Source organism: Cetorhinus maximus, chromosome 2 (assembly GCF_964194155.1).
Source record: "Cetorhinus maximus chromosome 2, sCetMax3.hap1.1, whole genome shotgun sequence".
Classification (NCBI taxonomy): domain Eukaryota; kingdom Metazoa; phylum Chordata; class Chondrichthyes; order Lamniformes; family Cetorhinidae; genus Cetorhinus; species Cetorhinus maximus.
In genome coordinates, this window is record NC_135880.1 from 89,752,509 (window position 1) to 89,769,262 (window position 16,754).

General features: G+C 42.8%; 1 protein-coding gene across 2 annotated transcripts in view; it reads left to right on the top strand.

Moving 5' to 3' along the window:
* Nucleotides 1-16,754, top strand: part of LOC144695841 (casein kinase I) — a 296,518-nt gene that overhangs the window by 236,956 nt on the left and 42,808 nt on the right. The window contains exon 11 of one of the 2 annotated variants that reach the window (XM_078566871.1): nt 14,130-14,225. The exons of the other annotated variant lie outside the window; for it this stretch is intronic. Coding sequence (XP_078422997.1) covers nt 14,130-14,225 — 96 coding nt within the window. The remainder of the gene's footprint in view (nt 1-14,129; nt 14,226-16,754) is intronic. 2 annotated transcript variants of the gene reach the window in all.

The window sequence follows — 16,754 nt, forward strand, 5'->3', positions numbered from 1 at the left end:
TCGTCCCAGCAGTGCCAGAAGACTCTGGTAGCCATTGCTGGAACTGCAAGCAGTCCCCATGAAGAAGTGAAGTTATCTCCCTGGCGGCATTCCGCAGGGATCGTTCCCTCCGGGACACCCTGGTCCATTCCTCCATCACCCCCTACACCTCAACCCCCTCCCACGGCACCTTCCCATGCAACTGCAGAAGGTGCAACACCTGCCCCTTTACTTCCCCTCTCCTCACTGTCCAAGGGCCCAAACACTCCTTTTCAAGTGAAGCAGCATTTCACTTGCACTTCCCTCAATTTAGTCTACTGCATTCATTGCTCTCAATGCAGTTTCCTCTACATTGGAGAGACCAAATGCAGACTGGGTGACCGCTTTGCAGAACACCTTCGGTCTGTCCACAAGCATTACCCAGACCTCCCTGTCGCTTGCCATTTCAACACTCCACCCTGCTCTCATGCCCGTAAGTCCGTCCTTGGCCTGCTGCATTGTTCCAGTGAAGCTCAACGCAAACTGGAGGAACAGCACCTCATCTTCCGACTAGGCACTTTACAGCCTTCCAGACTGAATATTGAGTTCAACAATTTTAGATCATGAACTCTCTCCTCCATCCCCACCCTCTTTCCGATCCCCCCCCTTTTTTTCCAATAATTTATATAGATTTTTCTTTTCCCACCTATTTCCATTATTTTTAAATGTATTTCCATCCATTATTTTATCTCTACCTTTTAGCCATTTTCGATTCCTTCTCCCCACCCCACCCCCACTAGGGCTATCTGTACCTTGCTTGTCCTGCTTTCTACCCTTAATTAGCACATTCCTTAGATAATATCACCAGCTTCAACACCTCTTTGTCCTTTCGTCTGTGACATCTTTTGGTTATCTCCACCTATCACTGGCCCTCTATCCAACTCTACCTGTCCCATCTCCCTCTTAAACCAGCTTATATTTCACCTCTCTTCTATTTATACTTAGTTCTGTTGAAGGGTCATTCGGACTCGAAACGTTAACTGTGTTCCTCTCCGCAGATGCTGCCAGACCTGCTGAGTTTTTCCAGGTATTTTTGTTTTTGTTTTGGATTTCCAGCATCCGCAGTTTTTTGCTTTTATCTCCCAGGCTTCAGTTCAGCCCGGGGATTTTGAGTGGGAATGTCTGGGAGTCCCCAGTAAGGCGGGGGCGGGAGGGGGGTGGTGGTGATGGTGGTGGGTGAAGGGGTTGGGGGTTAGGTTAGAGAGGTCGGGAGGGAGGGACAAAGTGGGGGGTGGGGGTGGTACCGTTTTGGGGGTGTTGCCCCTGATGTACACAGGGGATCCCCCAAAGGAGATATGCCTCCTTCTGCCTAACAGCAGCCTGTGCTGTCAAAGATGCCAGGCTGCCCACTTTGCTTTTGCCTGCATATTCCCCCCCCCGACTGAAAAATTGTGACGGAGGTGGAATGAGGCCTTTAGGTGGCAGATAATTGTTCACTTAAGGGCCTAAGGTCAGGCAGGCTGCTTGTTGCCTTACCCACGCCTCCACTGTCCACCGTAGTATGGGGGGCAATTTGGCAATAGGCAGGAAGGTAGCAGGCTGGTCACCTGCTTTACCCCAAATTAACCACTACTTGGTGTACATTGGCTGTGTTCTTGTAAAGGCAAATCCAGCAATCATTCCAAGCTAGCGCTGCTCAGCAAATCGTGTTGTAGTATGAAATTGACAGTACGCGTTTGTGTTTTTTGCTTTACACTGGACTAGTGCTTTCTCAATGTATGTATTTACTAGCATTCTGTTGGAAGTCCTGTCATCATACTAAGAACACTCCCCATCTTGTGTGGCATCGGATAGATTCGGAACAGATCTAGCAGCTCAAAGTTGCTCATCCATTAGGCGCTGTGTGTAATCTGTATCACAGCATTGCATCTCAGTTAAATCTGTAACTCATGGCGTGGCATATCCCTCACTTCACCATTAGCAGCAAATTTACCGGCCACATTCAATTGTGAATGGTGGTGGACGATAAACAACTAACAGGAGGAGGAGAGTCTAACCATCCCATCCTCACAGATAGGTGCCTGAGCCCAGCACAAGTGTAAAAGATGAAGCTGAAGTGTTTGCAGCCACCGTCAGCAGAAGTGCCGAGTGAATGATCCATCTCAGCCTCCTCCTGAGGTCTATACCCTCACAGAATCCAGTTTTCAGCCAATTTGAACATTTCACATGAGATCAAAGATGGCTAAGCAACCTGGAAGACAATGGGGCCTTGTCAACAGCCCTGCTGCTGTACTGAACTCTTATGCTGCAGATCATGCTGTGCCTCCCGCCAAGCTGTTCCAGTGCAGCTACAACACTGGCATCCACTGAACAAAATGGAAAATTACCCAGTTATGTGTTGTCCACAAAAAGCAGTACAAACCGAATCTTATTACCACCCCTCGGTCTACTCGCAATCATCAACAAAGTTGAAAGTTTTGTTGACAGTGCTATTAAGCTGCACTTATAGAATCACAGAATTGTTATGGTGCAGATGGAGACCATTTGGCCCATCATGTCTGCACCGGCTCTCCAAATGAGCATTATGAATCAGTGCCATTCTCTGCCTTTTCTCCATCACATAACATTGTTTCTGTTTAAATAATCATCTAATGCCCTCTTAAAGGCCTCAGTTGAACTTGCCTCCACCACACTTCCACGCAGTACATTGCAAACCCAAACCACTTGTTGTGTGAATTTATTTTCTCTCACATCGCATTTACTTATTTTTCAAATCACTTTAAATCTGTGCCCTCTCGTTCTCCATCCTTTTATGAACAGGAACAGTTTCTCCCTATCTAGTCTGTCCAGCCCCCTCATGATTTTGAACATCTCTGTCAAATCTCCTCTTAACCTTCTCCTCAGCAAGGAGAACAGTCCCACCCTCTCCAATCTATCTTCATAACTCAGGTTTCTCATCCCTGGTACCATTTTTGTAAACCTCATCTGCACTCTCTCCGATGCATTCACATCCTTCCTAAAGAGTGACACCCAGAACTGTACGCAACACTCAAGCTGATGTCTAACTAGTGCTAACTAGTGTCCTGTACAAGTTCAGCATAACCTCCTTGCTCTTGTCCTCTATGCCCCTATTAATAAAGCCTGGGACACTGTATGCTTTATTAACTGCTCTCTCCACCTGTCCTGCCACCTTTAATGACTTATGCACATATACACCCTTTAGAGTTGTACCCCTTATTTTATATTGTCGCTCCATATTCTTCCTACCGAAATAAATCACCTCACCCTTCTCCGCATTGAACTTCATCTGCCACCTACCTGCCCACTCCACCAACTTGTCTATGTATTTTGAAGTTCTATAATGTCCTCCTTACAGTTTACAGTGCTTCCAAGTTTTGCATCATCTGCAAACTTTGAAATTGTCCCCTGCAGACCAAGATCTAGATCATTAATATATATCAGGAAAAGCAGTGGTCCCAATACCGCCCCCCTGGGGAACTCCACTACAAACCTTCCTTCGGCCTGAAAAATATCCATTAACCATTACTTGCTGTTTTCTATTACGCAGCAATTTGGTATCCATGTTGTTTCTGTCCCTTTTTGTTCCATGAGCTATAACTTTTCTCGCAAGTCTGTTGTGCGGCACTGTATCGATTGCCTTTTACAAGTCTATGTACACCACATCAACAGCATTACCCTCATCAACCCTCTCTGTTACCTCTTCAAAAAAACTCCAGCAAGTTAGTTAAACACGATTTTCTCTTAAGAAATCCATGCAGGGCTTCCCTAATCAACCCACATTTTTCCATGTGATTATTAACTCTATCCTGAATAATTGTTTCTGGAAGCTTCCCACCACTGAAGTTAAACTTCAGTGTTCAACTGGTCTGTAATTGCTGGGCTTATCCTTACAACCTTTTGAACAAGGGCGTAATGTTTGCAATTCTCCAGTCCTCTGGCACTTCCACTGAGTCTAGGGAAGACTAAAATATTATGACTAGTGCCCCTGCAATTTCCACTCTCACTTCCTTCAATATCCTTGGATGTATCTCATCCGGTCCTGATGCCTTGTCAACTTTTAAGTGCTGACAGTTTATCCAATACCAACTCCTGAACAATTTTGAACCCTTCTAGTGACAGAGTTTCCTCCTCTATCACCATGAATTGGGTAACAACTGCTTCTTTGGTAAAGACAGATGCAAATTATTCATTTAACACCTCAGTCATGCCCCCTGCCTCCATGTGTAAATGCCCTTTTTGGTCCCTAATCAGCCCCACTTCTCCTTTTACCACCTTTTTACTATTTGAATTTGCCTGTAGAAGACTTTGGGATTCCCCTTTGTTGGCTGCCAGTCTTTTTTCTTAATCTGTCTTCAGTTCTGTTATTTGCTTCTTCACCTCCCCTCTGAACCTTCTGTATTCAGCTTGGTTCTCAATTGTATTTTCTACCTGACACCTGTCATAAGCACACTTTTTCCTCTTTACCTTGATTTCTATCTTTTTTTTTTCATCCAAGGAGCTCTGGATTTGTTTGCTCTACCTTTCCTCTTGAGGAATATACCTTGACTGTGCCCGAATCATTTCTTCTTTGATGGTAGCCCGTTGTTCAGCTACAGTTTTTCCCATCAACCTTTGGTTCCAGTCTATCCAGCCCAGCTCCATTCTTGCCCCATTGAAGTCAGCTCTCCCCCAGTTAATTATTCTTACTCTGGATTTCCCATTGTCCTTTTCTACCGTTATTTTAAACCTTATGATTCAATGATCACTGTCTCCTAAATGTTCCCCCACTGACACTTGATCTACTTGGCCCACCTCATTTCCAAGAACCACAGCAATAACTTGCTTACTGCCGCTTGCTTTCTGTTCCACCAGGACCACTTGGCTCCAGACCTCATTATAGCCTTCACCTAAATATGTACTGAAGAGCTGATTTCCAAAAGTGAGGTGAGAGTGATTACACTTGCTGTCAAGGCAGTTTCTCCAATGTTCACAGCTCTGCATTGGCCATTAATATGGTAACATTCCCAGGGTGCCTTGGCTATAAATTAGATCGCCTGCTAGGCAACATTCTTTTTCAGCTGCACTGGTATGTGGCCGCGCAGCAGTCGGGACTGCACCATGCAGGGGAAAAATGGGCTACGCACATCAAAGGGAAATTAAAGGGAACATTGCTGCTGAGTAACAGAATTAATTCGAGGTCTGGGTTTGTCACCTTTTCTTGAAAGCCTTGAGAATCTGAGCAGTCTATTACATTCAATGATGATGGAATGCAACGTCTGAATTCAATCCCTGTATTTGTAAATCTGTTAGTAAAAGCCAAGCTGTATGTGTCAAAGTTAATGAAAAGAATGGAATATTTCACCAAAGTGTACGTGGATTTTAAAAAGGACATTTCATAAGATGTTGCATAGAAGAATTATTCACAAAATTGAGGCGGAAGGTGTTAAAGGGATAACGATAATATGGATAGGAAGTTGGTTAAATAGCAGGAAGCAGAAAGCAAGGGTTAGTGGATGTTTTCTGGATTGAGGGATGAAAATACTGGTATTACACAGAAGCCAGTTTTCAGACATTTGCTCTCAATATATAGAAATGCCATGGAATCCAATGTGGGGGCTGCAATATCTAAAATATGCACGTGATACAAAATTAAAGTTTGCTGTGAAAAGGATTTCAAGAGGATGTAGACAAGTCAGTAGACTGGGTACATAATTGCCAGCTGGACACTTAAGGCTGAGATATGTTTGATATGTTTTTGGAGGAAGTATTGTATATTAAAACTTTTAAATAAGATTCTTGAGCCACTTAATAGTGAAGAGTGGCTGAAGTGTTTTCCCATTGCCTTCCTCGTGGTTTTGATTGCCTTTTTACTGTTGGTTGTGAGGATGTTGAACGCCCTACCAGAAACACTGGTGGAAATGGAGTCCATAGTATCTTTTCAATATTTGGAAAAAGAAAACCTAAGAAAGGATGTGGTATACCACTAAGTGGGAAAATTCTTTCAGAGAGCCAGCATAGGAGTGATGGAACAGATTCTATAAAAATAGAATTAAAATTAAAATTCTATATAAATAGCATCTCACTGGAGTTTTGCATTTTTCAAAATTTGATAGAGCAGGAGGAAATGTTTTTATAACTATACATTTGAGAAGAATATTTTTAAATTTATGAACAGCCAGGTTTTCAGAGGAGTTGTGCAGTTTTGCATCCTGAACTTATCAAAGCTTTTGACAGCATGGCAAACCTGTGGGTGATTTGTAGCAACACACCACAAATTAACAAATAAAAAGACCATTAGTAATGAAATAAGTCTAATTATTCTGTGAATATTCTGATTGATTTTGCTGCTCACAGCTTCACACGCAGTAAAATGTCAAAGAAAAACTGTGTGAAATGAGTTCAAAATAAATGTTTCTAGAGTTTGTTTAAAGATGCACTGAAGAATTATTTAAGGAGCTATGTATCCATACATCATATATTATTTTTTCTGTGCAGTTGAGTATCCAATTGATGACGCTCTAATTCTGTCAGGCTTTTTATTTTTTTTTAAATTTTGGTATGGTTCAGATATGCACTGTATTTGCTTGGTTACAGTATACTCATCAAAGCTAACAAATTCGTCTCATCATTATTTCAAAATTATCACAAATTTCACTTCAAAAGAATTTGTTTTGCGAAATGGAAAGGGAGATGGAAGAGGAAACCAAGATATGGCATCCCCTTACAAGTTGTAGAGGGAGCCCGGACCACCTCCTCAGCCCAAAAATTCCCTTTAAAAGGGTGCACATAACAGAAGGAAGAAGGGCCCACCATCAGCTCCTGTAGTTATAAATGTGCTCCAGCTGTGTTGATTACATTACCTAGTATCCTGATGGCTGACCTCTCAGCTCTTTTCCCTTGTGCTTTCTAATTCCATGTCTGTTTAGGAATCAATAGGTCAGGCATTCTCAGAATGTGGCCAATATATGTCCATCTTGTGTCCTGATTATTAAAGTTAGTGATGAGGGCATAAAGAATCTGTAAAGGGATTTAGATAGGTTAAGTGAGTGGGCAAAAAGTTGGCGAATGGCGTATAATGTGGAAAAATGTGAACTCGTCCACTTTGGCAGGAAGAATAAAAAAGCAGTATATTATTTGGATGGGGAGAGATTGCAGAACTGAGGTACGGAGGGATCTAGATGTCCTGGTACATGAATCACGAAGTGAATGTGATGGGACAAGTGATTAGGAAGGCAAATGGAATGTTGTTGTTTATTGCAAGGGGAATGGAATATAAAAGTAGGGAAGTTTTGCTACAATTGTACAGTATGTTGGTGAGACCACATCTGGAGTACTGTGTACAGTTTTGGTCTCCTTCCTTAAGAAAGGATATAACTGCATTAGAAGCAGTTTAGAGAAGGTTTACTCAACTGATAACTGGGATGAAGTGAGGCGGGGAGAGGTGTGTTATATTATGGGGAAAGGTTGGACAGGTTGGGCCTTTATCTACTGGATTTTAGAAGAATGAGGTGTGATCTTATTGAAACATATAAGATCCTGAGGGGACTTGACAAGGTGGATGCTAAGAGGATGTTTTCCCTTGTGGGAGAGACTAGAATAAGGAGACACCCTTTAAAAATAAGGGTCTCCATTTAAGATGGAGTTGAGGAGAATTTTTTTCTGAGAGATGTTGGTCTGTGGAATTCTCTTCCCCCAAAGAGCAGTGAAGGCAGGGTCATTGAATATTTTTAGGACTGAGTTAGGTAAATTCTTGACTTGGAACAGAGTCAAAGGGTATAGGGGGAATTGGGGCCACAATCAGATCAGCCGTGATCTTATCAGATGGCAGAACAGGCTCGAGGGGCTGAATGGCATACTCCTTTTCCAAATTTGTATGTTCATAAGTTTTATGACTTGGGTTCTTGAAACTTTAATGTATAACCCAGCTTGTCTGGTTGTGCCTGATAGATCATTTGCCTTTCTTTGTATATCCATGATGCTAGGTGAATGATTTAATCTCCACATCAATAACAATTTGCAAAAAGTATAGAAGCAAGATGCAGCCTAGTTGACACCAATTCTTATTAAATCTGTCAGGTAGCAACACTCAACTTCTTCTTAGGCAGTCCCTTTGGATTGAGAATGACTTGCTTGCACTCTGATTCAATGGGTTCTGTGATAACTGATGAGTCCAATGCACGATCTGCAGACTCTGTAACATGTGGGGCAGGTGATGCTTGAAGGGTTGGATAGATAGGTTGTTTGAGGTTTGTGTATTCCCTCCGACGCCTCAACTTCACCTCTGCACGTTTCCCACGCTGTCTCTTGATGCATTAAGTGCCTTCCCAGATGAATTTTGGTCGGTCACAAGTCAGGGACCCTCTATGAAGTGGCGAGTATGTTTGACCTCTGCAGGGATGTTTTGAGGACATCCCTAAAGCGTTTCAATTGTCCTCATGGAAATCTTCGCCCTGACAGAGTTCTTGAGTAGAGCAGTTGCTTTGGGAGTCTGCTGTCAGGCATATGAACTGCATGTCCTGCTCAGCAGAGCTGGTTTTTAGTGATTAGTGCCTCGATGATCAGCAAGTTGGCTTGGGAGTGGATGCTGCTGTTGGACTGCCTTTGTTCCTATGGCTATTAGAGGACCTTCTGAAGGCACCGCTGGTGGTACTTCTCCAGTGCTTTGAGGTGCCTACTGTAGGTTTTCCAAGTCTCCGAAGCAGATAGGATTCCAGGGATCACTGCTGCCCAGTCCACGATCTTAGTTCTCGGGTTTAAGATCCTGATCCTCAAATACTGTTTTCCTCAGTCAGCCGAAGGATGAATTGGCACATTGGAAGCGATGATGAATTTCGTCATCTGTGTCTGCCTTTGTCAAGAGGAGCCTTCCAAGATAGGAGAGGATAACATAATACTAGCTCTCAATGTACACTATGTTTCTTGATAAAAATGTCTTGATGATAATGACTTTTCATTATGACACTGCCATATTGAGGTTCAGGCAGTGCAATTGAATGATGAAGTAAACAAAATTCAGTGCCACCCATAACTGCCGTTCTTTGCTTTGCTCAACCCATGCAGAGTTAAGATCTGGTCTTCCTTTTCCAGGAGCCTACAATAAGTTGCCACTTTAAATCTTTTTTTTTTTGTAAAAATATACTTTATTCATAAAATATCTTCAATCACATTCCAAACCATTTCAATAACAACATTACAAGGGTACAATCCAGGTTAAACTTTTACAAAATGTATCACCAGGTGCATCAGTACAAACAATATTACAATCATTTACAGCCTTTCATTTTGATCTGTACAGCCCTAGGGGCTCTAAACAGTTCCCAGTCTCTCGGTGCGCTGTGGTAGAAAGGTCTTAGACAGCGACCCTTCCCCATTAAACTGATAAGAACAGATTTTTTTTTTTTTGTAAAAATATACTTTATTCATAAATTATCTTCAATCACATTCAAAACCATTTCAAAAACAACATTACAAGGGTACAATCCAGGTTAAACTTTTACAAAATGTATCACCAGGTGCATCAGTACAAACAATATTACAGTCATTTACAGCCTTTCATTTTGATCTGTACAGCCCGAGGGGCTCTAAACAGTTCCCAGTCTCTCGGTGCGCTGTGGTAGAAAGGTCTTAGACAGCGACCCTTCCCCATTGCGCCTTTGCGGCAGCTGCCCCAAGCTTTAGTGCGTCCCTCAGCACGTAGTCCTGGACTTTGGATTGTGCCAGTCCGCAACAATCGGTCGGGGACAACTCTTTGTGCTGGAAGACCAACAAGTTTCGGGCAGACCAAAGCGCCTCTTTCACCGAGTTGATGATCCTCCAGCTGCAGTTGATGTTTGTCTCGGTGTGTGTCCCTGGGAACAGCCCGTAGAGCACAGAGTCCTGTGTCACAGAACTGCTCGGGATGAACCTCGACAGCAACCACTGCATCTCTCTCCAGACTTTCTTTGCAAAGGCACAATCCACCAGGAGGTGAACAACGGTCTCTTCCCCACCACAGCCACCTCGAGGGCAACGTGCAGAGGGGGTGAGCCTCCTGGCGTGTAGGAAGGATCTAACGGGGAGGGCCTTTCTCACCACCAGCCAAGCTACGTCTTGGTGCTTGTTGGAAAGTTCTGGCGATGAGGCGTTCTGCCAAATGACTTTGACAGTCTGCTCGGGGAACCATCCCACAGGGTCCACCCTCTCCTTTTCCCTCAGGGCCTCTAGGACGTTACGTGCTGACCACTGCCTGATGGACTTGTGGTCAAAGGTGTTTTTCTGCATAAATTTTGCGTACTGAGGGTCTACGCACCGCTTGATGCAGCCACACACAAAGGTGGCCATCAGTATGAGGGCGATGTTGGGCACGTTTTTTCCCCCTTTATCTAGAGGCTTGTACATCGCGTCCCTGCGGACACGATCCATTTTCGACCTCCAGATAAAGCGGAAGATGGCTCGAGTGATCGCCATCGCGCAGGAGTCTGGAATGGGCCAGACCTGCGCCACGTACAACAACAGCGAGAGTACCTCACACCTGATGACCAGGTTCTTACCCGCAATGGAGAGGGAGCGTCGCTCCCACATGCCCAGTTTCCTTTTCACCATAGCCACTCGCTCCTTCCAGTTTCTAACGCATGCCCCGGTCCCTCCGAACCATATCCCCAGCACCTTCAGGCCGTCAGCCCTGACAGTGAAGGGGACAAAGGATCGGTCAGCCCAGTTCCCAAAGAACATGGCCTCGCTCTTCCCACGATTTACCTTGGCTCCCGAGGCCAGTTCGAACTGGTCGCAGATGTGCATCAGTCTGCGCACCGACAGCGGATCCGAGCAGAAGACGGCGACGTCGTCCATGTACAGGGAGGCTTTTACCTGAGTGCCTCCACTGCCTGGGATCGTCACTCCTCTTATGCCCGGATCCTTCCTGATGGACTCGGCAAAGGGTTCTATGCAACACACGAAAAGGACAGGCGAGAGAGGACAGCCCTGCCTGACTCCAGATTTAATCGGAAAGCTATCTGTTTCCCACCCATTGATTGAGACTGCGCTACTGATGTTAGTGTAGAGCAGTTGGATCCAATTTCGAATTCCCTCCCCAAACCCCATTTTGGAGAGCACATCCCCCATGTAGGTGTGCGATATTCTGTCAAAGGCCTTCTCCTGATCCAAGCTGATGAGGCAGGTATCCACACCCCTGTCCTGTACATAGGCAATCGTATCCCTGAGCAGCGCCAGGCTGTCAGAGATCTTCCTGCCTGGCACAGAGCAGGTCTGGTCAGGGTGAATCACCAATTCCAGAGCGGATTTGACCCGATTGGCGATGACATTGGACAGAATCTTATAGTCCATATTCAACAGTGAAATGGGTCGCCAATTTCTAATTTCCTCCCTTTCCCCCTTGTGCTTGTAGATGAGGGTGATGATGCCTTTCCTCATGGATTCTGACATACTACCGGCCAGGAGCATACTCTCGTACACTCCTAGCAGGTCTGGGCCGATCAAGTCCCACAGAGCCGAATACAACTCCGCCGGCAAGCCGTCGCTTCCGGGAGTTTTATTCTTCTCGAAGGACTCAAGGGCCTTAGTCAGTTCATCAGGAGTTAGCGGTTTGTCTAGGCTCTCCCGCGTACTGTGGTCTAAGACCTCCGTGATAGAGGACAGGAAGGACTGGGAGGCCGTGCTGTCCGTGGGCTTCACGTCATACAGTCCGGCATAAAAGGATTTGCTGATCCTCAGAATGTCGGACCGTGATGACTTTACTGAGCCGTCTTCTTCCTTCAGGCTGCTGATCACAGAGCGCTCTCTGTGTACCTTTTGGAAGAAGAAACGTGAGCACGTCTCATCCTGCTCCACGGAGCGGACTCTGGAACGGAAGATGATCTTGGAGGCCTCCGAGGCAAAGTGCGAGGCTTGCTGGCCCTTCACCTCTTGGAGCTCCTCCTTGACATCGACCCCCATCGACCGCAGCCGGAGCAGATTCTGCATCTTTTTCTGGAGTCGGGACATTTCCCTCTGTTCCTTTCTAGCTTTCTGGGTGCCTTTGAGGATGAAAAACCTCTTGATGCTTCCCTTGATCGCTTCCCACCAGTGTGTCAGGGACTCAAAGAGGGGTTTCACGGTTCTCCAACCTTTGTAATCCCTCTTGAGCTCCTCAATGTTCTCTGGGGTCAGCAGTTGCACATTTAGTTGCCACTTTAAATCTATTGAGGATAATGGTACCAAACAATTTACCAAGGACAGATAATAATCTGACACCACACCAGTTGTTGCTATTGTTTCTGTCCCCCTTCTTGACAATGATGACTTTTTGCCCAAACTCTTGGTGCTGCGTCTTTGTGCCCCATACTGAATTAAATGAACATAGGATGGTAATCAAATTCCCATCTCCACTTAATTCTGCATAAATCTGATCCACTTCAGATGATTTGTTCTTTAAGTTAGCCATGGCGCATCTAATTTAATCAAAATTAGCATCCAGTTCGATGGAATTAGTTGATTCTACTGTCTTGAAATGATCTGTTGAGGAATTTGTGAAAATTCTTTCTTCATCTGCTTTTTACATCTTCCAGCTTAGTGATAAGAGAACCATACTTATTTCTGATAGGACCTTCACTGTGGTATTTAATATCTATTGCAAGTTTCTTTCCATTCTGAAATGTCTCATCATTTTTCCCCTTACTGCAACCCTTTCTGCTTTTTCAGCTTGTTTGACAATGAAATTTGTTTTATCTTTACATATTGAGCAATTAACTGGCTTGTCTTTTCTTAGCATTTTTCTTTCCTCCACTTGCTATCATTGCGATCAGATGTGTTGTGCTGATTCAACTTGGCCTTTCCCTTTCAGTATTTGCATGCCATGTGTTAGTACTAAGCCACTCATCATTCTTGTCTTTCATATATCACAATACCAGCTCAGCCATCACGATATTTCTTAATGAAAGTGCAAGCACCTTCTATATTGCCAAATGTATTGTCCATCTTTGCTGCAACTTAAATTCCACTTTGGAAGTCGGGTCTTTTGAATCTAACAATATTGATTCTGTCTTTTTTCAGCATGTATGTTACCTTTTGATCTCTGTACTACCTTCTTTCTCAAATTTAAAAGTTGGTTTCCATAGTATCAACGTACAGTTCATGATCACTGATGATGCCAATGTCACAAGAAGCCTGGATATTGCAAAAAGACAATATGAACATTTTAATAGCTATCTTTAACTTCATCACTTTGCTCACCTGCGATGGTCAATTTTAAGTGACATGCCTGAAATCTTGTACAGAGCAGTCTGTTGTTGATGGGTTTCCAGTCCAGAAGAGCATAGCTAAGGTGCCTCACCAAAATGAGTGCACCCCCTTCCTTATCACCTACTGGAGTTTAAGTGCAGGATGATGTTCCCTTCTGACAAATATAAAATATCTCATCAGTGATGGTTTTCAGTTCTTTTCCACCCAGTCCTATAAAAGGTGATAATAATCCCTTATCACACCCACGGAAACTATGATTCAGTACTGTAATAAGCTTTCCTCTGAAAATACCGGCTACTTTTCAGTCAATTCTAATTATGCTGTTTTAGCCGCGACAGGTAATTTACCTGTCATTTTCTTTGTCCATTGTTGATGAGACCATACAATTAATTTCAGTTTGTCAAGTCAGATGGTGTTTGTACTATGGAAATGAGCAGATACGGTTTAATTCCATTGATGAGCCACCACTGACAAATGTTACACGGTGAAATTGCAGTTGCTGGAAAGTTTCATAGTTATTAGGTTTACAGCCTTTAAAAAGGCCAGGAAAGCATCATAATCAAGGCTGACCCTGTTCTTATCCAATATCTGCAATAACTTCCCTCAGTCTTGAGATATTCCCAGTTGTAAGAGTTAATTTTAATGAACACTAAATTAGTATTTGACCAATCAGTAAAGTGACTAGGATGTTAAGTTACAGGTATTACAGCAAAAATCAGAAGTTATTGAATATTGTGATCATCAGTTCATAATGCATGAATGTTAGTATTATGCCAAGCTATACAATCATTCTGTTTTAGTTTGTCTGTTTTTGATTTTTGTGGGGTTTTTTTGTACAATTTTAAGTGTCTTAAGTTTGTTTTAATCTTCCCACAGCATGAGGTTTTTAATGAGTTGTTGGGATTTTTTTTCCTTCCTTCCTGTTCCATGCATGCTTTGTAAAATAAAAATGGCAGTCAGCAGACCACAGGGGAGCTTGGGACACTCAGCAGACCAACCCCCAGCACTTGAGAGCTCACCTGGCAGCTGACAGACATGGTGGTTCTGTACAGGTATTTTCTGCTTCTTTCCCTCTCACCCTGCATGCTGGTATGACTAATCCAGGAATCTTGCATATTGTTGCATCCTTCTGTACCTGCAGCAAAAAAAATCATTTTGTGTGTGGTGTGTGTATAACATATGTTACTGTCTTCATATATTTATATCAAAAGCTTATAATAACTTTTATTTGCTCTCTCCCTGACATTAAATATCAAAACATTCATTTCTGAATTGTTACAAAGTAGACCTTTGTTAAACCAGTCTGAGGCCTTTCAACCCTGTCTGTAAAATCCACAACAGCAGCATTAATTTATGTTCAAATGTATGTGCTGATACCTGCAATAATCATATCAGGCATATATAGAGGCGTTTACAGTCACTTTTAACCAGTGTAACCTGTTTAAATGTATTGCACCAGACAGCATTAAATTGGCTTTGATTTGTTTTTATCATGCTGTAGAAAGAGAATTTAATTTTGAATGTTGTTTAACCGAATGTTTTGGAGGATTCCTATGATGCAGTTAGCCTTGCATCTAATTATCCAATTGATAGTTGTCATTTTTAATATATGCAACAGGCAGAATTCAAGTTGTCAAAAATTAAGATGAGGGTTTGCATGGTGCAATATATTTAAACTCTGTGCTGTGCAATAGAATGGAAAAATGTCTATTCAGGCCTGATGATTTCCAGAAGTTGAGATGCCAATGCCGTCATGATGAAGCGTTGAGTGAAGTCTAGTAGTTTGCACACAATGAAGGAGTTGCCACCTTGAGCTCATATTATTGATTATATGGCAGCAATATCAGACGCCTGGGGTCTTCACGTTGACTTGCATGGAGAAGATACACAGCACAGGATGACTTCCGGGGCAAAAATAAAGAACAACTTCGAATTTTTATAAATCTTACAGTCTCATGCATTTATCCAACTTTTCTATATCAATCTTCTTGTCTGCACTTGGATTGAAATCTCCCTATATAAACTGGTCATGTAATTGCACTGTCCTTCCAGTGGAGGCAAAACATTGGGCCTGGGTACTTGGTCCAAAGAGCTTCTTGCTCTCTAACCCATTTCATATGGAACACTCAGTACCAGGGTGAGGAATTGTAGTTATGTGGAGAGAATAGAGCCTGGAAAAGCTGAGATTGTAATGTTCAAAATCATATTGGGCTTTGGCAGAGTAAATAAGGAGAAACTGTTTCCATTGCCAGGATGGTCGAATTCTAGAGGGTACGGATTTAAGATAATTAACAAAAGAATCGGAGGGCGTATGAGGATTTTATTTTTATTCAGTGAGATGTTAAGACCTAAATACAATGCCACATATGTATGTTTGTGTGCATGTATAAATATCTGATATCTGTAACTATATATGTCAATACACAATGATTAAAATGTTCTGACGCTGAGATATCTAATAAATTTTGTCATAATAGATATAGTGCATCAGTGATACATAGGGGTAGAAAATAATTACTATTACCCCAGCACTTCCACTTCTGGACCACTGAACCCAATATTAATTCCCAGGTGCATGAGAAGTTGCTGGATATTTTCTTCTGAGCTAGTGTTGAGCATGAATGTCACTGGAATGATTAGTGCGTGCATGCATCCCCTTCATATTGAATGCGTGCATCTGTTATGTGTGGAGTGCAGAAACAGTCATGGCAGTATAAAATTGCAGATCTGTTGCTTTGCCCAATACTGTTTTTAAATAGTTGCATCACAAATTCATGAAGAATGGGATTGAAATTGCTTTAAAATGTAATGCTGTTGACTGCAACTGTTTGTATTGCTATAGAAACAGACAGTATTTCCAGCATCTGTGTGATCTGTCAAGAGAAATTTTGTCCTTTTTTGCACTTCCGTAGATTTTAAATAAGCAACAGTAGCATATCTCATCACTTAACATGGTGAAACAGAGTTTACACTCGAATATTCACAAGTTTAAATGCCAATGAATGCAAATGTTAATGGGTCAGTGGTTTGTTTCTTTTGTAGTTACTGGTTAATCCACTTGGATTAATTCACCAACTATTATAATTTGCATTTATATTGTGCCTTTAATATAGAAAGATGTTCCATGGCATTTCACAATGACATATACAAAATATGACACTAAACCAAAGGAAATATAAAGAAATTTTGAGCAAAAATTTGGTCAAAGAGGTGGATTTTTTGAATAGTGTTTTACATGAAGAGAACAAAGTGGGGTGGTGGAGAGTCTTGAGCAGGGAATCCTAGAGTATGAAGCCTAGGTGGCTGATGCCAAAGCTGCTAATGATGGGGTGAAGAGTTGTGGAAATGCACAAGGGATTAGAGTTCTCTAGGATTTGGGTGTAGGGCTGGAGGAGGTTGCATAGATGAGACCATGAAGTAATTTAAATATTAGGATAAGAACTTTAAACCTGTGGGGTTGGGGAACTCACAGCAGTGCCTTCAGCTCTCTGCACCCTATCTCTCCATTACCCCCTCCTCCTTTAACAGCCTTCTTAAAACCCATTCTTTCACCAACATTTTAATCATCTCTCTCGGTATCT